Raw genomic sequence first — 24,918 nt, 5'->3', positions numbered from 1 at the left:
AGAGAGGTCGGTAATCTTCCGGAAGCTGGTAGAGAATTCTGATGACGATCCGAAAGCTAGTTTTGAAGATAACGTATGTTGTATTAACTCACCAATATGTAAATTACTTTCGGAAAAGGTAGTATGAGTTAAAGTACACAAATTAAATGGGATGAAATAAAAATGGACTCACAAAGTCTTTATGCAAGAGGCGTTTTCAAATCTAACTTAAATCTCCCGAGAAATAATCACGTAATAAAAAATCAACACAAACTGAGCAGAGTTCTGTAGTCCCGAATGAGTAGTAGGTGATATCTTCCTAACTAAACAGCAATCTTAGTCAAGTAGACTCAGCAATCCCATAGTAGATAGCTTCTTCTCACCGTCTTAAAACTGAACCAAGAAGTGCCTTTTGGTTTCATGCCTTTGTAAACCATAACACCTTCACTATCTTCATTCTAGAGTAATACAGACCCGATCAAACATGACTGAATGTGTGTTTTGGCCTTATTTTTGATTCACGGACATGATGTCAGCTATAAAGCTTACTTTCCACTTTGAGAGTGAACTGTCCATACAGCCATTTTATTTAAAGTCACCGTTTATGTGGTCTTTCAGTCAAAGACACCGGTTCGTAAGAAGTTGTGAAGGGTGGAAGTGAGGGTGACAAACTTACATAACTCACCCATAGATTATAAGACCAACCTCAGATTTATCTGTGGAAGAGGCAGGTAGTAATCCTTAGGGGTCATGCAAGTAAGTAACCCAGCCATTTATATCATGAGCAGTATTGAAGAGGAAAAAACACGACTGTTCCTGAATAAACCAAGAGATCCTACGTTTACTATGACAAAATAGAAATGTTGCCACCAGCCTAGGAACAGCGAATGAGATGGAATGTCACAAGTTCATCTGGAATAAGTGTACACGCACAACCTATGTATCTCGATGGAAATATGAAAACCAACGGGCACAATTTCTAAGCAGGCAGACGAAGCCACCATTCTCATACATCTACTACAGGACAAGAACATGCTCATGGATTCCTAGTTTGATTGAGTCATTTAAAAGAGAGGTAGACACAGAAGCGTACTAGAAGAGGACTAACATGAACTGAATTTATCGCATTATTCATACAACAGGCTGTAAAACTATTGCTCCGTTATTAAATATTAAACATTTGTTTATGACAGTTCTCCTAACCAGACAAATCACATAAGCCAATGTGAATAAAGATGTCATGAATATTCAAAGCCGGCAAGGTAAATAAGTCAGTGCGTTTTCAAATCTGCCCGCCTTTTCTTTTTTGCGACCTTGAACGGCCTGACACGAGGCGGTCATTCCGTATTTGATTTGTTGATGGTCGGTTGGTTGTCCTCTGGGTTGCACGAATATCAGGTTTTCTCGTATTTGCGTCGTTTTTGGCTGTAGTAAATTCTCGAAATCAATGCCGAAAGCGTTTATTTAGCTTCCTCTGTTTTGTAGTGTACAATTTGGCTCTTTTGTAGCTTCGTAACTTGACCTGGGATACCAATTACCTTACTGAACCTCACTCTCCTAGTTTAAAATTTGTAGGGGTCCACAAAACTGCGTATTGAGTATAAATTATCAGTAAAAGATACTTTGGATTTGTGTGAATCGTTGTTTTCTGCAAGAATTAAGACGACATGACGAGTAACCCGTAAATCTTAAATGTTTGTAATCCTTTCTTCAGTTACTGAAGTATTATCGCATGAAATAGCTGTTTTTCTAATAATTAACGAGTGGTGTTTGTAGTGATTTATGTTCCAGAGACATTTCGATCGACTTAAGTGGGGCGTTTCAACGCATAATACTGAGCAGGCGTTTTGGAAGCTGGATTGAATTCGACAGTGTGTTTATGGAGTTCCAAAAATTATGGATGCATAATCCTATCCCTTCTCAGACTACCCAAACGCATTACATTCACGGCGAAAGTAAACTGCTGAAGGACGTGCGATTTAAGTACAGTTTTGTGGTGTTCCATTGCACATTTGGTCATCGGCGTAAACCACAAGTTCTATCAGTGAATAAAAAACTGTGAGAACTTCAACTAACATGTGACGTTTAAGGTCTAAGTTTCGAAACTACCAACCAAGGTTCCGTGTGAAATTGGACGGTGATGAATATGTCATAAAGTCATACAAGATGCATTCGCTTTTCGTCCTCTCAGTTTCGTAAACAACACCCCCGCCACGAGAAGGCAGTGAGTAGGACTTCCCTGTCAGAGGCTATATATTCGCGTGGCCATGTGAGAGCATTTCGAGAGGGAGAGCGGACTCTCCCCACTCTCGGCCGTACCAGGGCATTTGGGGACAATCCACTGCTACTAGACACGGAAGCCCGTTAAGCGAAAGCTTCTTCTATTCCGTCCACAACCATTTGAACCATTTGAGCTATATATTGACGTTCACTTGTAAGCAGGAGCTACTTGAAACAACAACACTACAGTCAGGACCGGTAAGTGCCGTTGAAGTAAGAACACAGTGTACTGGCACAACAGATATATTTTTAAAATTGAAAGACACGGTTCGAGTACAAAAGGGGAAACTCACTACAAAATAGTTTTATTCATCGTTCTGCTCGTTCAGATCGCGTAGTGCTTCTTCATCTTTTTCCAGTGCGTTTACTCTTTGTTGCCCTGCAATAGAAAAGCAAACTCTCATTAGAAACGTCGCAGGGAATAATTATTATTACCATTACAAGTTTCATGAATAGTTTGACTCTCAACTGCTTCAATTACAATTTATAAAGAACTACCAACACCCATGTTCATCACTACCATAATAAAGGAGGTGAGTCATATGTAAATTATTTTACAGCTTGTTTTTGCTTGAAACTATAATTTCGGTCTATTTTGGACTTGATAAATGATGAATTTCGCTTGCCTGGGTTCGCATTGTTACAAATTACGAAGTTAGGCTGAGTAAACATTCATCCAGGTTGTCAGCTCCAAATACGTCGGGCAACCAATGGACTGCAATAAACGCCATGTAACACGCATCAATATTACAAAAATTAACATGTGACGGAACAATACTGCGATTAGCTGATAAAAAACGACATTAAAAATCCGCGACAACATGTAACACATAAGCGAGAATCAACGACATGACTTTTCGACCATGCCTTCAAAGCCCAGTAACGCTGTCGTCCGAAGCGCCTCTTTATACGAGGATCCCAAGGCCGATTAAACAAGAAGTTATGAATGAGGGGATGCGATGTGCCTGGAAATGCTCGATGTTCACAACTGTATATGATGTAGGCTGACTAACTTCAAAAGATGTTCAGCTCGGCGTCTCCAAACGCGATTTTGTGAGAATGCTTGACCGAGCGACTTCAGTAAAACTAATAAGGTGACAACCAATTTTGAAGACTTACGAAACTATTTATCCCAAGTATTTATTCACCTCTAAGTGAGGATAAACGAGATACGTCAGAACAGGGAATGCTGGTTTCAAAGCATCTTCTGACCAAATAGTTTAGAGAAAAAGTAGAAATTTAAAGCTATGGTTATTGGGAAGAGTGTATTTGGTTCGTATACAGAAGTAGCATCATGTGCGACTTTTCTGCCAAGAGCTTAGTGTGTGGTGTGTGCTACTGATGTCGACAGATACAAGTAGTATGTATCATCAATCGAAAGTAAAGTGCCTGGTGGCAGAAGGTTGGGAAGATAGAACAAAAGAGAACGAGAACAGAAGATGATTGCAGCGGAAACAAAGGAGCAATGAGGTCTGAGACGATTGACCGACATTTTGTAAATAAGGCATTTACTGAATGGTCCTCAGATTTTATTCAAATGCTTTCGATTGTCCTGAAGACGCCACAAATACTGTAGTTTGACAACACTTTAACCAGCAATACTTTCTGTAATTGAGTCGTGCCCACCAAGTGAAGTCAAAAGTCAAAAGCGAACGGGTTTGAAGATATATTCGATAGGTTATCTATGTATCGACGTGGATAGGACTTCCTTCTAAATACGCTACTTTGATTCGATCGATGCTCATGCTATCGTCAGCGACGTTCTTATGGACTATATACCACTTAGGTTCACGCTGAAGAACCTTGAAGGGTCCTTCGTATGCTGATTCAAGGGGTCGTTGATGTGAGTCTCGACGAACGACGACATGTGTACTATATCGTAAGTCAGGTTGAATGTAAACATCAGTTGATTGCGGCTGAGTGGAAGCAGGTCTAACTGAACGCACCGAGTTTGTAAGCCTGCTGGTGTAAGAGTTTAGATCCATGTTCATTGAAGATGACGAAGGATCCACAAATTCTCCTGGGAGTCGGAGTTTTGTTCCATAAACGAGTTGAGCAGCAGTGTATCCGATGTCAGCTTTCACTGAATTGCGAATGCCTAGTAAAACCAATGGAAGAGCGTCGAGCAACTGTAAGACGTTTGCTGCTGATAATGAAGCTTTCAGTTCTCGGTGAAAGCGTTGTACCAACCCGTTTATTTGTGGGTGGTGGGCGGTCATTCGTAGGCAAGTGATTTCTAGTAGTGTGGTCAGACAGCGGAAAAGTTCAGATGCGAACTGGCGTCCGCGGTCTGTAGTGATGGTTGAACGGCATCCGAAATTCGCCACCCATCGTTCCACATTTGTTGAGCCTAATCACCTTAGATTTCTGGCAGCTTACATAGCCGCGTGCCCTTTTCCACACGTCTTTTTTCATACCATACCAACAAAACCGTACTACTACAAGGTTAATGGACGCACGAACACCTGGATGAGAAGGATTGTGCAACGTATTGAAGATGTTGCGTCGCCAAAGTGTGGGCACGATCAGACGATCCTCACCTGTAGATGTGTCATATAGTAAGGTTTCCTTACCTGTTCCCATCTGTTTAATCCGCAGCTTTCGAGTTGTTGAGGATAACTCGCGCTGAAGATCAATGTCTCCTTTTTGAAGTTGAGCGAGTTTAAGAAGGTCGATTCCTTGGAAACTGTTCAAGGAACTTACACGAGGCGAGGAGTCTGTAACTACATTGTTTGCTCTAGGAGTGTGTTGTATATCTGAAGTAAACCGCGAAATATAGTCTAGTCTTCGAAACTCACGAGCTGAGTACTTGTCTGAAGATGAGCTTGAAGAGAAAGTAAGTGGTTTATGATCAGTAAAAAGAGTGAATTCCCTGCCTTCGATAAAGTGCCGTACTGCACAACACATGGCTAAGAGTTCTCTACCGAACGTGCTGTACCTCGATTCAGTGTCTAGCAACCGTCTCGAGAAAAGTCCCAAAGGTTGCCAAGAGTGGTTAACCCATTGTTGTAACTCTCCTCCAATCGCTGAGTTGGATGCGTCTACTGCGTTACTAATGGGCTCTTGAGTGTCCTGATATGCCAGCGTGGTTGCCTTTGCGATATGTCCCTTAACTGTGGAGAATGCTTTTCGCGCAGTTTCGTCCAGATCAATGGATTTCGCATTTCCACGAAGTTGTTCGGTTAGGGGTTTCATAAGGGATGCGCATTTTGGCATGAACCGTCTATAGAAACATATGAGGCCGTTAAACATGCGCAGCTGCCTCATCGTGGTCGGTTATGGGTAGTCCAGAATGGCCGCCACTTCGCTTCTAAAAGGTCGAATGCCTCGAGCATCAACTATGTGTCCTATGAAATCTAAGTAGTCGGTTCCGAGTTGGCCTTTCTGAATATTTACAGTAATGCCATGTCTTCGAAGTTTTTCGAAAACAAGGTGCAGATGCTAGATATTCGATTCTCTGTTCGGACTTGCTACCAGGCAGTCATCAACATACTCATGCACGAAGTTTGGACCTCGAAAAATGTCATCTACGAATCTTCGGAAAGTCTGGGCAGCATTTCTGAGTCCGAAAGGCATTCGCAAAAGTTCGTAGAGTTCGAGGGGAGTGATGATGTTGGTTTTTGGAATATCGCCAGTAGCCATGGGGATTCGGTTATAGGCTTTAATCAAGTCGATTTTCGAAAAAGACAGTTGTACCTTTCAAGGTAGCTGTCAAATCGTGAGTTTGAGGCGACGGGTAACGATCGGGAATGGTTTTTGCGTCCAAACTCCGATAGTCACCAGTTGGACGCCAATCGTTGATATCCTTTTTAGGGACCGTGTGCAAAGGAGATGCCTATGGGTTGTTTGACGGTCGAATGGCTCCTATGTCTATCATGTGGTCGAATTCACTTTTGGCCAACCTCAGCTTTTCGGGAGCCAGTCGGAGTGCTTTCGAGAATACAGGTGGTCTTGTAGACTAGATGTGACGTGTAACATTGCTGGTTACACAAGGCAATTTCGGTTGCGGTTGGTATATCCCAGAGTACTGATCAAGTAATGGTTGATAGAATGGGTCTAGTGTGTGCCTAATTCTGACCGGGGATAGTTTGCAACCGGAAAAAGAAGTTACGCGAACAGATAAATTAGTGTTTCCGTCTACTAGCCTCTGTTTGCGCGTATCGATGAGTAGATTGTTGTGTTGTAGGAGGCCCATACCAATGATTGGAATAGAAACATCTGCGACAAGGAAGATCCAGTGAATGAGTTTGCGTAAACCCACGGTGGGGATAAACGTACCTTTAACCATATGTGACGATTGGCTTTCCGTTCGCAGCCTGTTAGTTTAAAACAGATTCATGAAGTCGTGCCGTGCTCGTAGAAGTCGGCTTCTGAGTAGCATAACCAAGCTTCGATACCATCCGGCCATAAGGGTATTAGCTGAAAGAAGTCTTGGCCTTAAGTAGCTTGGGAGTCTGTTCTGTCAAGGTATGTTTAAAGTATGGGGACGAACAAGGGAGAAATATTCCTAAATACGAAAAAATATCACAATATATAAAACATAAAGTAAGCAATGGTTTATGAAGTTTCAAGTAGGAACAGACTCACAGTTTGTAAGTTGGTGTACCAGCTCACGTCGGGCTCACCAATGATGACGCCACAGGTATTGTAGTTTGACGACACTTCAACCAGCAACACCTATAACTGAACCGTGCCCACAAAGTGAAATGAAAAGACAGAAGCGAAGGGGTTCGAATATACATTTGATAGGTTATCAATGTATCGAGAAGTGACTGATCAAAGCTGGCTAGCCATTGCAGGAGAAGTTGAGAACGGCGTTCCCAGATGTGATCTCGTGCGGATGCATGACCAAACGCCTTCAGTTAGGTGAGTCCATTAAAGCTAATGTGGACAGCATTCAACGTCGAAGACTTGTAGAGCTATTTATTAACCTCTACAGTCGACACTTGTTTACGTGTTCACTACAAGAGCATTAGAAGCGTTCTCCCATAGGTTGTAAAATGATATAAGGCAGCTGCTTGATCTAATGCTTTCAGCTAGTTGATTTCCAGTGGCATAACATTGTCTTCGTCAAAGTCGAATATTTGAAACTACATAATTGTGGGCTGTTTTGCCGTTGTAAACATTTCATTTTCCTAGAATTTGAAATCTAAGCAAAAGTGAACACTATCATACTCAAGAAAAGCTCATGTCAAGCCCCAAATATGGATTTTTATTAATATATTTTACTTGCTAATTACGTTTTCTATGATTGAATTCATGAGTCGATGTAAGCTAGACCACCATTGAGAACCTGAAAGCATTAGACGGCCGTTTCATCATAATATGGTGCAGAATCTTACATTGATCCATGAATTCAATTAGTCAACTTACTACGATCTCCTCAAACTCAATTCTGATCATACTTACGTCCTAACAACAATTGGACGTTGGATGCTAACCTTGAGTAAACGCGCCACATCTGATAGATAGCGTTCCAATGCCACCAGGATATTTCCGATATGAACGATGAGGTTCTCTGTCGATGGACAAAGAAAGTAGAGGAAACTTTGACACCTGGAGCTCTAAAATGGTTTCTGGGGTTGAGTTTCGGTGCAAAGTGAAAGTGCCCACCATCAGTGACCTGCCAACTTTAAATGAAATTTCGTCATCGGATTTTGAGGTATTTCTTTTGTTTTCGTACGCGTGAAATGAATGTTTTCTCACTTTTTCACTTCGTAAACTATGGGTTGCACAGGGAGTTCTGTATTAATATTCCGTAATGTTTACAACTGTAGTTATATAGCTATGGCTTTATTTACGACTGTCCATTCAACAGTTGTTATTTTAGTATGTAATCTTTAAGCACGTAGTTGATTGGAGTCGTGCCAATTGGTCCTGATTGTCGATTTTACTCAATCAGCTTGATAGTCTTAAAAGGAAAATTAGACATAGACGCTCTAAGACTCATCCATCCTTATCCCAAAAGGCTCAGTCGAAATACGCGTCTTTCAGTTTGCCGATACCTTTCACATTCCATATCTCTGTCTCAACTTTGATCTAGTGTCATCCTTATCTCTGTGGTATGCTATGTAGTATGTGGGTTTATCTCGTCACTTCACTACAATTTGAGACATACATTCTACTTATAATTAAATACTTCTGTAGGAATTCGCTTGTCGGAAAAATTCCGATTTGATAAAAGAAACAAGAGAATATTCTATCCTAGACATTGCTTCACTTCTGATTAGTCGTTAACAATGATTTTCTCACATCGTCTCGTGTTTTCAGGACATTACCGGTGACATTCGTGCAAATGGGATTACAAATATTTTTCAAAACACTTGTAACTTGTTGGAAATTCCTATAAATATCTTGTATGACAAGAAAAAACTCTTCTACACAGCTGGCCAATTTTTGACGTTCTCGACTGAATTTTCAGGATTTGATCTTCCGGTAGTCCATTTATCGACTTAGGATACATAGAGGACATAGTTCTGCTTAATGAAAACGCTGAAAAAGTGCAGAGTCTTTTGGTAGCACCCAGCAAAAATCCAAGGGTGTTTGGGATGCGTTTCTCCCCTTCTAAATGAAGATTGTTGCTTCAGGACTGAGTTACGTCAACACCTGAACTAAGGATAGGGAGTGGAGTAGTCGAACGCCTCGATAACTTCACTTATCTTGGAAGTCAAACCAGCCTTAATGGGTTGGTGTCTGACGAAATCTCTTCACTGATTTAGTAGGCTCGTTTGGCTTTTATAAACTTGTATCACCGATGGCGAAGTCCAGATATCCGTCTATCAATTAAAGGACGAGTATACTGTGCAGTAGTTTGTTTTGTCCTACTTTACCGCTGCGAAACTTGGTCATCAAGAGTAGAAGATACTCTTAAGCTACTAGTATTTGATCACAGATGTCTTAGAAATATTTCCAGCATCTGCCGGGACCACCGAGTAAGTAATAGTGAGGTTAGACGCAGGGTATTTATTTTATTTATTTTATTTAAACACATAAATATTGGTACAAAAAGCATCAGATAAATATGCGCCTCACAAATCTCATTTAATTCGTGTGAGGGCTGAGATACTGCCCAGGTGCCCAGATTGAAGCAGGTGGTTTTCTTAGGGGGCCACACCCCGAGCCTTTGACCTAAAGGTTTGATCCACAAGGCAGTAGAGCATCGTGAGCAGATGCAGTCCCATGGTAGCCGGTGACCAACAATAGGTTCATACGCCATTCGTTCCATCAAGATCCTGGAGCCCATGTGCACCATTGGTTTGGAATCAGGGTTTTCCAACTCCCCTAGGTGGACCCTCCATGTCCACTAACCCGGTTAAAGCGCTGGACATTCGCTTTACGTCCTCTCACTTTCGTAAACAACACCCTCGCTACGAGAAGGCAGTGAGTAGGACTTCCCTGTCAGAGGCTATATATTCGCGTGGCCGTGTGAGAGCATTTCGAGAGGGAAAGAGGACTCTCCCCACTCTCGGCCGTACCAGGGCATTTGGGGCATTTGGGTAAATCAGTTGATGACGGTGTAAATCTTCAGCAACTGAGATGGTTGGGTCTTGTGTTACGTATGACTGAACACCTACTATCACGGTGCGCAATGCTGACTAGTTTTTGAGACAGTTGGAAGAAAGTTAGGGACGGCCAAACCAAAACATAGAATCAGTCCATAAAGTCACTAACTTCTGGTCTGAGCCATGTTGGTAGATGTAGACTACTTGGTTTTGGTCCGCGCAACTATCTTAACCAGTGGTTGGAGACTCTGGGTGAAATGGCTCAAAATCTATCAAAATGGCGATGCAATCTTTTATATATTACTACCATTGAAGTAACTGCTTCTACGAATTTGGTGATCATCTTGTTGTGCTAATGAGGCGTGGCAACTTAGACCGATGGATATATGTGCCTGGTCCCACATTGTAGCTGACTGACTGACCGATTTTAGGCGATGTCACTTGATACGTGTCTTAACAGCACTGAAACCTACACAATGGCGAAGGTGCATCCACTATTTGTGTTCTCCCAAATTCTAATCTTCTGAATTCTTCATGTCCCTTTCTTTCTCTCTTTCCAAATTTATTTCACTGGATTATACTCCTTGAATAACATCTTCAAACCTTAAACTTTCGGATTACTGCTTATACTCTTATAACTTCTACCACTATGGTATTTGAATCGACAACTGCATCTCTGTGTAAATGTGGTATGGCGACCCGAACTGATGTACATACGTACGTACGTATATAGCCTCTGCCAGGGAAGTCCTACTCACTGCCTTCTCGTAGCGAGGGTGTTGTTTACGAAAGTGAGAGGACGTAAAGCGAATGTCCGGCGCTTTAACCGGGTTGGTGGACACGGAAAATCCACCTAGGGGAGTTGGAAAACCCTGATTCCAAACCAATGGTGAACATGGGCTTCAGTATCCTGAGGGAACAAAGGGTGTATGAATCGATCGTTGGTCACCGGCTACCATGGAACTGCATCTCCTTACGATGCTCCACTGCCTTGTGGATCAGACCTTTAGGTCGAAGGCTCCGGATGTGGCCCCCTAAGAAAACCATTTGCTTCGGTTTAGGCACCCGGGCAGTATCACAGCCCTCACACAAATCAAATGAGATTTGTGTGGCGCAAATGTATCTGGCGCCCCTTTGTACCAATATTTGTGTGCTTAAATAATGATAATAATAAGCTGATTTATTCAACTTTCAAATAGTCAGTGTGGAACTCTTCCCTCTTACTTAGTCTCGACCAACCAAACGGTTTTTATCGATAATCATTCTTTTTAAATAATGTCATATCTGGAAACCACTCATACTCATTAATTTAGGTCAGTTAAGTATTTAAAGACTAGTGAAACCAAATAGGTCGGAACATAATTCCTCAAATTCTATCTTTTCTTATCTAAAATTTGTGTAATTGTACTATTTTTTGGTTAACACCTATTGTTATTTTTGACCTGATTTTTTAAATTGCATCCTAACGTTTTTGCTTTATTTTACTTGTAGTATGATTTTTTACACGAAAAGCAGGTTATTGCTGATTATGATGAATATTTCAAAGCAAAGAAAAATTTGGATGAAACACTTTCCACATCAGTGTGTGGAATTCCACTAGGTCAGTCAAACCCATTACAGGAAAACAATAAACAAGGCATCGAATTATCGCGGAGTTCTCATTTCTCCAAACCTCAGTCACTTTCTTCAAACAATTCGTGTCCAGACTCGGTTATTGGGACACCTCCACCTGCTGCTAGTCATCTTGTCTCCGGGAAGATTTTGGAACCTAGCATAATAGATAGTGGAGCTTCTAGCCAACCATGTAAATCAGAGCAGATGAAGATTTCGAGTAATAACCCTGAATGTTCTAGTTCAGAGTTGATTCATATGAAACCAAACTCTTCTACTAGTTCCGCAATTTGTACATACTTAAAAGATTTTGATATCCAACCTGACGACCCATTCACGATGACTGAACTCAAAACAATAAATGAGCTTGAGGAACTTAAGCAAATTTTAATGCATGACTCCATTTCTAGTTCCTGTCAACTACAAGCTTATCATCCGACAACTAAGGATATAATAAGCAATGATAATGAAGTTTCATCTGTCACCAACTGTTCTAATGCTCACTCCGTAAATTCAAAAAAAAAGAGTTATCCTCCTCTTTCTAGTTCAGAAAACAAACACGATTCTTGCAAATTTCCAGAAACAGCTAATTCATTTCAAAACAAATCTTGTTTCATAAATAATCATAAAGCTCAAGGATGTGCACAAGATGTAGCTATCTCAAATGGCCTTCATAATTCATCTGGATATGGAAATGCATCGACAAAATCTACAAAATTGCCTAGGCCATTTTTAAACTCCTGTGTTCCATATAGCATAAAGGTAAGCATCCCACTTCTCTGGTTTTTCTAGTGATCTGACTTCACTTTTAAAGTCAAACCAACCAAATGTAAATGTAATTAGGTGTGAACCTTACATATTATGTGACTTGTAACGATAATACCTGACTGCACAAATTTCAGTTTATGTAATCTGAAATGAAGAGTTTTAAGAACACAAAATATCTTTTTCGTGGTTGCTGTAAATTTGTAAGCACCCGTTATCAAAACGCTGGTGGAATAGATCTAGATTATTATGAATTATCCCTCACTAATCTCGGCATGTTGTAGTTAGTTCAGATATTAGTGGCACAGTATGCGAGATTAAAGTGAAAATAAACATCTCTCATACCAGCTCCAAATGTTTTGGTAGGGCTTTACATAGTGTTGATTGTTTAGGGGAAAGATGGGGAGATTATAGTAATTCAAATCTTGTCGTTGATATTCATGAGTTTACCTACAATCGCAAGGGTAGCCATGCTTTAGGATTTCTCTCCTGATCAGGAAGTTACTACTGTGGTATTTAGATCTTAACGTCTGTTCTGTAGTTGTATACAGAAATAATTTACCAGATAGTAACCGTGATAGGGCTTTAAGCCTTCGTTCTTATTCGGTTCTGTCAACAAAAATAATTAAAACTTACATTTGAAATCAATGCTACTTGAGATCTGACTACACAAACCTGTACTTGGTAAATAAGTTGCATTCATTGATTCTATATAACAAATTATGTAAAACTTATTTTATGTATACATAAAGCGAAATTAGGGAGACATTGGGCGACGATAAAGTGATGAAAATAGTTGGATAATTGTGTCATTAGTTGTGAATGTAAAAAACAACCACCTCTTTCCTGTATTTTAATTGATATTGATCGTATATTCTACCAGCATTCGTCTGAGAAAATGTAGCACATCACCTTACTAGAACCCTAAGTACAACCATATGATTATATCTATTCTTTAATGGCCTTTCAGTGTTAATATAACTTAATTATATCATTGACTGATTTCAGAGACTTCGACCGACATTCTCGGGATGTGTGACTTAAGACATTTCCCGTTCTTCCAGGCAACCTGAAAGCTCCTTTTTTAGGCATTCTGCTACTAGCCATTTAGCTGGTATTGGACATGCAAAGTTGATAGTGGCCAAATATTTGGGATGTTTAACAACAGAAAGTAGTGTAGCTTTAGGTATCGACGTTTTTTGATGCCTGAGGACAGTTGCATGGATCTCGGTAAACTGGAAATCAGGTAACTTTTGCTGTGGATATAGAAGTTTTATTTGACTGCCGTTAACATACAATGCCAGTCTAATTTACACAGTCAGGCGTTGTGGTTAAATGCAGAAACAAAAAATTACAGACATTTGTCAACAATGTCTCTGAAGCACTGTTGGTGTGTGGTTGAATTGTCGATGTTGGTTGTAACTTAAGCTAGTGTAAACTACATAGAACAAGATGGTTAGTAAGTTATTTGTTCTCGAACACCTTGCTTTCACGCTGTTTTAGACCAGTTAAAGGTTATGAGGTTCATCGGATTCACACTGCGATGATTTACGTGGTTATTAAACGACACGGCGAACTATTCGTTGAACTGCGACTTCTCGGTTATGTTCGGCAGGATTTTAAGTGTTTATATTTCATCTGTGAAAGTTCTAGCTTATCCCATTTGAACACTAACACTAACTAATCTCAGCTTTGTGTACTTAATTTTAAGCTATAGTTTTTTTTATTCAGATGAGTGATATCACATACTAAACCAAGCCGGGGTAAGTAGGATGACGTTCAAATCTGCAACTCAGTCATTAAATCTATCGTGATGGATCGCTTCTGAGGTGATAGTTCTAGTCATCTTATTTCTTAATGACTTGGAGAATTATTATGACAAAGCTAGGCTTTTTAGTTTTCAAGGTATAAACCTACCTCTTCTCAATCAACTTAAAGGGCTTTCAGTCGAAGCCGCCTTAAATTTTCTTGGATTCTCCTACTACTTCAACTGACATCATGATGCTTGAAATAATATTGGTGGGTAAATGGGGGTCCCTTTCAGGGATTGAGGGACCTTGATTACAAACCGTCGTCGCATATTGTCTCCAGGATCTTTAATCAACAATTTGTGCGTAAGCCTACTTTAGCCACCGGCCATATTGTGAATGGATCTCTTGACATAACTTGTCTTCGACTTGGATCTAAGGGTCAAAAACTTTGGTGTCTGAATGACATCAAACCTTTCGTGTAAATCCTAGCGATTGAACATGGGGAATTTAAATCAATTTATGAATTAATACTCACAAACTCAATCGTTTTTATAAACAAGTCCACATTGAATCGTGTTTCCATGCCTTTTTTCATTTCCATTTGGCTGTATGCTCTTTCCGTTTAGATTTTATCATTAATTTCAGCATTTTTCTGTTAGAAGTTCAAATACCATCAGTTCGTTAGATGGTTACTTTCGTAATTTTATTACCTATTGATATATCAGTACTGTTTAGACCTGAAGCCTTAAATGTTCAGATAATGATCCCATGCAACAGGTTTATTCACTCAGTTTTGAGGCAAATATTCTTTTGTGTATTAGCAAGAGATATTGTGTAGTTGCTAAAACCGAAGTTTGCTTGGCTCTGTTCGTACCTGGGACCTGGTTGAAAATTCAGTACTTTAAACACAATTCCTCAGACCTCGGTATTTACATGTGCTTCTCATAATAATGCTATAGCATTGAGAGGTTGATCTCCTAACTAGAGACTCTCATCTATTTAGAGCATGCGAATTATGTGATTCCCTTTCTGCAAGTCCAGCATTTGTATGTCATAAGGCTTGACGAATGTCGAACAAGTCATTTATGTTTGTCGAAAAAATTTTGTTGACACTTCACGACTGTATTAACTCCCTCAAACTAGTAAATTAGTTCTTACTTTCAACCACCTTGCTCTTAGTTCAATAATCTGTTAACCAGCTATGCCACATATTTAGGAGAGGTACAAGACTTGTACTAAACATTTTCAGAATTTTGTTCAGGAGTCATGCTTTAGTTCAATTTTTTGGAGAAATATAATTATCTTGTCTAAAAAAATTCTTCACACATTCCAACCATCGCCCGATTAAAAATCTCAGTAGACATTTCTGTTTATTTAACTACTTAATCACTTCTAATTAAATATCGGTACCCTCTCATTTCTCTCTACTTTCAATTTCGTTCATACATCTGTACTTCATGCTTTTCCTCATAGATAATTGGTCAGCGAATATTTTGCTAACATGTCTTATGAATAAGCATAATTTTAGACCAGATTAAATAATATTGGTCTACTACGTAAATTTATTCCTTTCTATTTGTATTTATTCGTTCGATTGATTATCAAGTATATTTTTGGGATGATATCTTATGATAATTAATCAATCACATCCAACTGTGCATACTGGCTTGATAAAACATAGATATAATTGACATACAGTTTATCTTTGGGTCACGATTTGCACATAAAGCAACCTGATGAATTAATAATGTATTGATTTTCAAAACTTACGTTTTAATTTCAAGAAAATCAACTATCCCATCTATTCTTGTGAATAACTTCTAAGTACTATATACAGTTCCTTTGAGATATTGTAGCTTTTTATGTTCTTTATGTGCTATGTAGTGGAAGTACAGATCATATGGTAGTATAAGTTACACTGTTACTAATTGCTTTGAGTATGACAATACCATTCATCGACACCAAACCACTAAGTTTACGTATCAGCTTGTTGCTCATAACATCAGGAGTTAACGGTTTAAATTCTTGAGATTATGAGTTGTTGTGGTCTCATGGTTTCATCAGTCAGCTAATCATTTATACCTTGGTCCAATATATATATATATAGATAGATAGATATAGATATAGATATATATGTATATAAACAAGTGTTGTTTTTCGATTATTAATTTTAGTCGATTGCCTCCACCAATCAACCTCAAGCCTTCGGTGGTATCGCTGAACAAACTAGTTTTGTGAATACTGAAAAATGTCAAGATATGTATAAAATCGATAATATCGGCATAGAAACACCTGTTCCACATCATTCTCAGATAAAACTTTTGGAAAGTTTGTTGTCATGGGCAACAAATTGTGGTTTTTCTCATTCTCATGCTCGTCGTCTTTTAGAATTAGGATTACAGAAAAGAGGTAATTCATGATGTCATTTTTTTTAAAGAAAAATGAATATATAACTGGTTCAATTTATCTTATTTTATCTCTCTCACTAGCTAGGTTTGATGTATATGTGACTTAAATATTATAATTAACTGAATAATTTCATATACATATTTTCCACACATATAGTAGCTTGTATGTTTATCCATTGTGTTAAAATTTGATATTTTTTTATTTATCACCTACTCACTTAAAGTACAATTAATGAAGTTCATATCATATCCTGTAAATATTATTGTTTTTGTTGTTTAAGTTAGTGTAATAAGTGTATAGAGATTCTGCTAATGTCAATTGAATGGTTTATTATTTCAAATTCTACTTGACTTATATCTCTTTTCAACTTACATTTCATTTCAACTACAATGGCTAATATTGATGTAGAATAGATAGAATGTGGTTAGCAGTGGAATCCAAAAAGTGCGTTTCATCATATTTAAAACTTGTTGATCTGATTTACATGTATCCTGATGGGATGATCGAAGCCACTTCAAAGTGAAGTAAATAGCATACTCGTTGCACAATTGAGTAGCTGTCTGGACTCAGTAGCCAAGTGAATAACGCAATGGTGTCTAAAGCAAACAGTACTGGGTCATCAACTCTGTCATCTAGGTACATCTAACTTACAAGTCCCAAATAGAGTGAAACTCGCGTCCTGGATTCCACTGGTAGCTACATCCCATCTATTCTATATCAGCTTGTGTCATAATGGTTACATCAAGGCAACTCGCATAGACGCCCATATGCCAATCAAGACTGATCAAATATCAGTCGGAAATACAAACACCCGGGTAGTCCAAACCATTTCAAATGTTTGTAATTTTGATGTGAATGTCTACTATGTACTGTTTTCAGGGCTGTAATTTGGTTGGTAGGGGTTTCACTATCAATTTGCCTCTCTCCTTAACTAGTTAATCTTCATGAGTAGTTTATTGACTTACTTTGACAATGCACATGTCACGTTTCAGTGAATTCTCATGGTCTGTGCTGTTTAGCTCATCAGAAATTTGGTATTGTTTGACAGCCTGTCTGTATCATTCCATAAGTTAAGTGCGAAATCTACCTTAATGTGTAATACTAATAGTAACTGGATTGTTGTTCCAGGTTTTTTTGACCAAATTCGATTCGATGAGATAGTGTCTATTGGCTTTTAAACAATGCTATCACAATCGTTGCTTCCTAAATGGAGGCAGACGTCATTCCTAAGATTTCAAGACGATGCTCCATAAAAGTAACCGGTCTGTTATTTGTGCTGAACTCTAAAAGTTACCACCTTAGATTTGTCTTAGCATGATTTATTTTCCGAGAAGACATGTTGGTCAGATAAAATTCCACAAATCCGACAAGCCTGTAGCCACGCACATTATGACATGCTTAAGTGGTTAGTCCCAACTTTTGGACGGAGAACTTATTCTAATTATCCCAATTATCCTGTTACATATATTTGGGTTCTTCACTTAAATGTAATCTTGATTATTTTTTAGATTTATGTGCTCATCATAGTATTTATGATTTGATTTGCTTCTTGCATTTCTTTCGTGCTTATAAAAATGGAATTACCTTATTATTCGCGTAGTCGGTGTATTGCTGAGCTCCATATCTCTATACGTTCGCTGGGTCTTTTAGTGAATATCTGCCTTTCAATATTATCATGTCTAAAATATACGTTAACATGAATACAATTCGTGTTCTACTTTTGCTATCTACGTTGTATCAAAGTGATTTATCAACAGAATCTGGATGTAGCAAATAGGATGTGCATTTCGTTAGCGTCGATATCGTTTGATCATACTGGAGTCAGACGGGCACTGAACGCTTCAAAGTCGCGTTCAAATGTTTGAGTAGGCATTCGGCTGAACATAAATCTTTTCGATACTCGGAGAGCTAAATTCATTAAGCATTTAGAGAATTTCGAATATCATTAAGCTACAATTAGTTATAATGTCTTTAGGTCCTAGTGTTGCTTATTTTGTCAAATGTTTTTAATTTATATTTATTTCACGGAGGCTGCATAAAGCTTATTTGACCGCTGAATGTTCATATCAGTTCATTTATGGGTCTTTTAGGTTCCGTTAGTTTGCTTTGTTTTAGCGCTTCAATAATAATTCTTATAAGAATACTGTTTTATCCATAGATTTTTGTCAATTGGATATAACATTGTGTTTAAATTGTGTCAATATCAAATTTTAAAGTATATGGGAATGGCATGTAATTGCAGTTTCAGTGAACCACTCTAAGTTTAAAAGCAAAAATATCGACGAACTTTTATTAAACAAATCTTAATTATACTGATCCGTTGAAATATAACTAGACAAATTAAAATTAATTTTATACTGCTGATGATATCGTCACTTCACTCATTTGACCACAAACAAAGGCTGTTACGCAATGAAATTGGGCAAAATTTGCGTAAGGACCGAGAATCCTAGTGGTCGGAGCGTACTAATGAGCTGGAAGTAGCAGCTGCATCCGGTAACTGCTGGAAGCTCTTCCAACTCATTCAAGCCACTGGCAGCAAGAAGTCTGATGTGAGCGAAACAATCTGTGAAGATGACGGGATGCCAACTACTAATATCTATCGACGTCTTGGACGATGGGCAGAATTCTTTGAAGAGCAGTTAAACTGGCCTGCTACTCCGGCAACATCGACCAGATTGTCCTGCCCCCAACGGGTGGTGACGACTGATCCACCCAATGAGGCGGAAGTCCGCAAGGAACTCGAACTCTTGAAACGCTACAAATCACCAGACCCAGATGACTTACCTCCGGCCCAAGGCATGCAATCCGCACTTAATCATTTGGCAGTTAATGTCCGCAGGTAAGGTATGTGCTTTGCACCTTCGAAGTGCAGAGTACTTCTATAAGATTGACTGGATTCTAATCCTGTACTCACCCTGGGTGAGCAGATTGAAGTAGTTGAGAAGTTCGTGTATCTAGGTAGCTACATAAGTGCTGGTAGTGGCGTGAGTGATGAGATCGATGCACGTATGGTGAAAACCAGAGCGGCTTATGCCAATCTGGGCCATCTTTGGTGCCTTCGTGATGTTAGTCTGGCTGAAAAGGTCGGATCTACAACGCGTCGGTGAAAACAGTTTTGCTCTATTCTAGTGAAACCTAGCCTCTCCGAGTTGAGGATGTTAGACGACCCACTGTGTTCGATCATAGTTGTCTCCCAAGGATTGCTGACATCCAGTGGCAACACCATGTTAGTAATGCAGAGGTTTGGCATCGCGTGTTCGGGCGCAGAGACGATAATCTAATTAGTGTCCCCATTATGAAACACCGACTTCGGTGGCTTGGACAAGTTCTACAAATGTTGTCCCAGAGAATTCCACGTCGTGCATTATTTGCCGACTCTGGGACTGGTTGGAAAAAGTGGAGAGGTAGTCAGTGTATGACATAGTGTCCTGGTATGAAAGAAAGCTGCAAAGGGCTAGCTTCTGTTGGTCCTTCACGACTCCCTGGTTTGGGTCTGAGAGATGGTGCAACACAGTGGCTAGAGATGTTATCAGATATGGCTCAGAATGGAACCCAGTGGCGGGCCTGCTGTAACCTTCTTTTACTTTCTTCATAAAGAGTGGTCATAACTTCCTTAACTGAAAGAGATCTTGTGGTTGTACATTTCTGTTTTTCCCCTTAATACTCTTATTATTACAATAACATACACTCTGTGGTTCTTGTCGCTCATTCTTTTTTCTTCTTATATGCACCTTACCCCTTTTCTCTTCCCATTCTGATTGTTTTGTGTAGTGCATATATATCTGGTGCCCCCTTGTACCAATATTTATGTGTTTTAATAAATAAATAGATAAACTGCTGATGATAATCTTTAACAGGCTTCAAAATTTCCCAGAGCATCTTATTTGTAATATCTTTAACCAAAATACCTAACAGTTTTCGTACCCACGCGACGCACAAATTAACAGTAACAGGTCATAGAAATTCACCTTGATCAAGAATAATTTGACATTGACATTTCCAGACCTATTATGATTTTGATTGTACTAAAAATATTCTGCATTGTTTCCTTCGTATAACTTAAACTTGTTAATTTAGGTCAGTTATTTATTTACTCTGAAGAAGTGACTTACATTAAGTCATGAAACGTCGGAAATACAATTTCTACTCATTGGGATATAACAAATAATATATTTATTACTAACATTTTAAAGGAAATCAGAAAAATGTCATACGTGAACGAAACAGAAATCTACTCAAAAGTCGTTCCATTAATTTCATGTTTGTTAATTCAATTTTTATCGTACTATATAGGGTTCTAATTAGTTTAGATTTGTGAATCAGTCATGGGTACCGTAGAACCTATCTCATGTATGTATCGGTCCATGTTCCCACATCATATTAGTAACTAAGGTTAAGGATTTTATTTTAAGAGTTTTGCTTCTCATCATTTCGGAAGTTTTCTTTTGTCAACTTAATGTGGATAAATACACATTGTTTCCTTTTTCATTTTAGCCTTTACATGTCAAAATCTTGAGCAGAACAAATTGATCTTATTAAATCTTCTTCATATCTTCAACTCACTATTGACAACTTTCTCAACTAATCAAAATCCTCATAAGCTTAGTGAACAATCAGCTCTTTTGATTACAGTTACCTGTTCTAATGATCTATTCAAGGTGAGAATTATTTGAAATTGTAACATAAAAAATAATAAGGTTAATAAATTGCGGAAAATTAAAATGCATAATAGACTAGTAAGTTGTTTGAAACACGAAATTAGAATGTAGTCTAAACGTTTTCGTAACTAATTTAATTTGTTCTTAAATTATGAAAAGGGTAGTTTCACACTGTCCTGCCAATAAATATGCGGACTTAGCTACCAACGTCATTACTTATGGACGATTGTCGGCCCTTTATGCTACTAAAAGCCTCGAAGGTTTTCGGATTCTTGAGCATCTTGCTCACCGGATGATTGTTAAAGACGATTGGATATCATCTGTGCGCACAATTCGAACGGAACACTGGGAGTTGAGAAATTTGTATGCAACAACCATTTCAAGATTACTGAACGTAACTATAAGCTGAGGCGAACTGAACGTCGCACCGACTAGATACTTTCTGTCCAAACGACCATTGTTCTTATAGTTAGTTATGATTCTTCAACTTTGAGCTTTGGTATCTAAGGGTTGACAAAGGTGTTTTGAATAGTGAAAACGGGTATGGGGCGAACGTAGTACCACAGATGTTCAGTATCTTAAAATGAGTAAGATTGATGTGCTGTAAATTTTTCATAAAATATTCATAGGAATGTTCGCCTATTTATTTGTTTAGAACGTTGCTGCATTACAAAGAAATTGTTAAAGTCATCGAGTTTAGGAAAATAAAAATTGAGTTAAACAATCTGAATCGTAATTATGGTTTTGGGAGGAAAACATGTTTCAAGTCACATCGCTCATGTAAAGGTCAATCGCTGATTATCTGAGAGTGCAGCATATGATACTTTCCAAGCTTATATCGTTTCTTCACAGTTGAAATCACGAGTCGATCTAAGCTAGACCACCACTGAAAACCTAGAGGCACTGAACGGCCGCTTAATCATAGTATGGGACTCCTCAACTGTGAGGATACTGCAATCTCCACAAATCCCCCATACTTATGTCGTTTTTGTTTTGTTTGAATGTACAAAGAAAAGCCAATGTGCCTGTGTACTGTTTCGTTGTAGTAGTTTGAGTTTTCGTTTTCATCAATTCAACCTCACCGATAAAGCCAATTGAAAGTTTTTATGACCGAAAAAATATAACAAAAAATATAACTAATATCACGGAAAAAAGCCATTTCGCTAAATTTACGGAAGTATTAAGAGAATAGAAGGTTTGATTTCGGGATATTAGAGTTTTTGTCAATCTAATCTTACTAGTGCACATTATATTAAATGAATTGAGTAAGTTTCAGAATGTTCAAAGCATTTTTCATAGAGTGCGTAATTGGTTCGGATTTTTGTCGTAAGGGATGATGTAATTGGTAAAACTAAAAAATCTTACTGAACAATGTCAAACATCAGCCGTAATGATATAACTTAAGATAGTAGTTGCTCTTGAATGTTATAAGCTTTTATAGATAGGTTTCATTGGGAATGCTGTGGAGCGTATATTTTCTTTGATCAGACTCATATCTGGATTCCTAGTTTGTAGCTTTCTCGAAATTAGGAAGCTTTGTTTAACATATGAAGCCTGTAAGTAGGATCTAATCCCGAATGCTTTTTGACTATTATCGCAAAAGAAAAAAAGTTTATATCCCACCTTTCTATCACTTTGATTCAAATTAACCGAAAAGTATGAATACAAACCTTTTTTAACTTCAATAAAATCAAGTTACCCTGTGATTCAAGGCAAAAGTTTCATATCGTAAGGCTAGACATTTTAATTTTTACTGGACAATTGTTTTAGCCCATTACATGTCCTTCCGGGAATATTCTCATTTGTCGTAATTGTGGTTCAAAAGACCTTAGCTTTTAATGGATAATGTATTTAAAGTAAACCATCAATTCTTGCTCGTATAATTGATTCGTCTCATGATGACAGCGTGACTTATCTTTGTCATAAAATTTACCGTTTCAGTAGCACGTGATGGTGACTTTTTTTAGTATACCCATTAAGCTCACAATTATTATATAAAGTCAGTAGATAAAACCTTAGTCTTGAAAGATATGTTGCATATTGTCATTGCATAATACTTTTCAAGGACTTAGTGTGTGAAATAAAATTCAACAGCAGTTAAGTGAGACAATATAGAATTCCCTCATTGCATGATTCAGGTTTTCTTGGCTGCTCCAAAGGTAAAGGTCGACTGTTTACTATCCTGATGGGTTCTGATCCTAATATTACGAAGATGAAACAACCATTTCTTATTAGTGATTTTTTCTAATTGCTCAATAATCAGGATCAACTTTCTCTTATTATACTCATATTTCTACCTAGAATCTGGAGGAAGCGACCTCAATCGCTCAGTTGTAACCTCTTTCGTTGCAATACAACACTAAGGTTTGGATTTCTGAGAGATTATCACCTCTCTCACGATCACAGATGTGTTTTACTGATGAGTGTGAAATATATATCCAGGGTTTTCTGTGTACTGATTTCAAGATAGAAAGTGATGATTATCGGCTTGAAATTACAAGGAGTAAAATATTGGTGGAGTTTCGTTCTCTAAGTTGAATGGTTTAGTTGCGAAGCGTTCATTGTTTTTCTACACAATATCAACACTACAAACTCCAGACAAAAGTAAAGTACCCTAATTTCTCCATCTATAGCTGATAGCTTGTTCTTCAATCTTGATCTTGAGTAGTTATTTTAAATCATTAACATGTCGTCTTCGTATTTATTTTGACTGTATAAACTTGGAAAATAAGTCATTTCTATTTAGAGGATAATCTCATATGTTGTTTTTTACCCGTCCTATATGTTTCAAAACATTTGTCGGAAGTGCAGGTTTACAATCTGACGGCTTTCTAATTAAAACTTAGATTGTCATGTATATGTTTCATATATTCCTACCTATTTCACATGGTTTGATCCAGAGCTGTTCTAGTAATGATTGGATCGTTTAACTATGGACCAGACTCATAGCCTGGTAAATTCATCTCCAATTAATTTCAAAAGTATTTTTAAATTGCTACATCGTATCTACATAAAATGATAAAGTCTTTATACTTCTTATTTATTCTAGGCAAAACAACTGGCCCGCCTAGTTATTCATCTAGAACAGAGCGGATTCTCACAAGATATGATCTATCGTTATATACAAAATCCGCATTCCATGGAAAACGAAGAAGTAGCTAAACTTCTTATTAATTTAACGCCACCTAACAATACTGTTTGTCAAGTCGGTCCTATGAATTTTCCATCATCAAAATCACTTGGCATGAAATCCCCAGAAAAATGATTGAGAATACGATGGAAAGTATTCTTTCATTTTCTGATGTCCAATGTTTTCAACGAAATTTTTCTAATATCAATTGTATACTGTACTACTGAAGCTGTGATCAATAAAGCTTTTCAGATTATTCAACAGCCAAACATTTCGTTTCCTTTCATATAATGTCTGTACTAGTTTAATATTATATTCCCATTATGTTTGCAGATAATAAATAGTAATGATGATAAGAACAACAGATATAAGAAGAACAGCTCATTTCAATCAATTCTTTTTGTCAGTTTGACTTTACCTTTTCTCAGGTTTGTATTGAGCTCATAGTAATAAAGACTAAGAAGCTTTGTGCGTTTACTCATTTTCTCTATTACATACATGAAATCTTTTGTAATTAACTCATAACTAACTACCAGCTGGCAGTTGTTTGATATTTTCTGTTTTTAGATAATTCACAGATGCTTATTTTCCAAAATAAACTTGTTCAAACATTTCCTAAAATATCTTTCCTTAACGAATTTTATCGAAGCATTTTTCGTTTGTTTTTGTGAAACATTTTTTACTGACATGTAGATAGCATTAGATGTCATACTTTTCTTGAATTGACAATTATTTAGTTTTAGTATAGGGGATTTGTGGCGATTAAGGAATTTTTACAGTTTAAAATACTACTAAGAAGTCGCATATTATGATGAAACAGTTATCCAGGG

At 38.0% G+C, this 24,918-nt stretch overlaps 1 protein-coding gene across 1 annotated transcript; it reads left to right on the top strand.

Moving 5' to 3' along the window:
- Nucleotides 1-7,828: 7,828 nt before the first annotated feature.
- Smp_072490 (hypothetical protein) lies at nucleotides 7,829-24,798 on the top strand (the record flags this gene model as incomplete). The annotated part of the gene is made up of 5 exons (XM_018794928.1): nucleotides 7,829-7,921; nucleotides 11,253-12,134; nucleotides 16,063-16,297; nucleotides 20,795-20,958; nucleotides 24,008-24,798. 5 exons carry the CDS (start codon nucleotides 7,829-7,831, stop codon nucleotides 24,221-24,223), a joined length of 1,590 nt encoding a protein of 529 aa, XP_018649292.1. The 3' UTR covers nucleotides 24,224-24,798.
- Nucleotides 24,799-24,918: the final 120 nt, after the last annotated feature.

This window comes from Schistosoma mansoni, chromosome 1, assembly GCF_000237925.1.
Source record: "Schistosoma mansoni strain Puerto Rico chromosome 1, complete genome".
Taxonomy (NCBI): domain Eukaryota; kingdom Metazoa; phylum Platyhelminthes; class Trematoda; order Strigeidida; family Schistosomatidae; genus Schistosoma; species Schistosoma mansoni.
The sequence above is the reverse complement of the archived record's forward strand: the minus strand, read 5'-3'. Positions and strand labels throughout refer to the sequence as shown.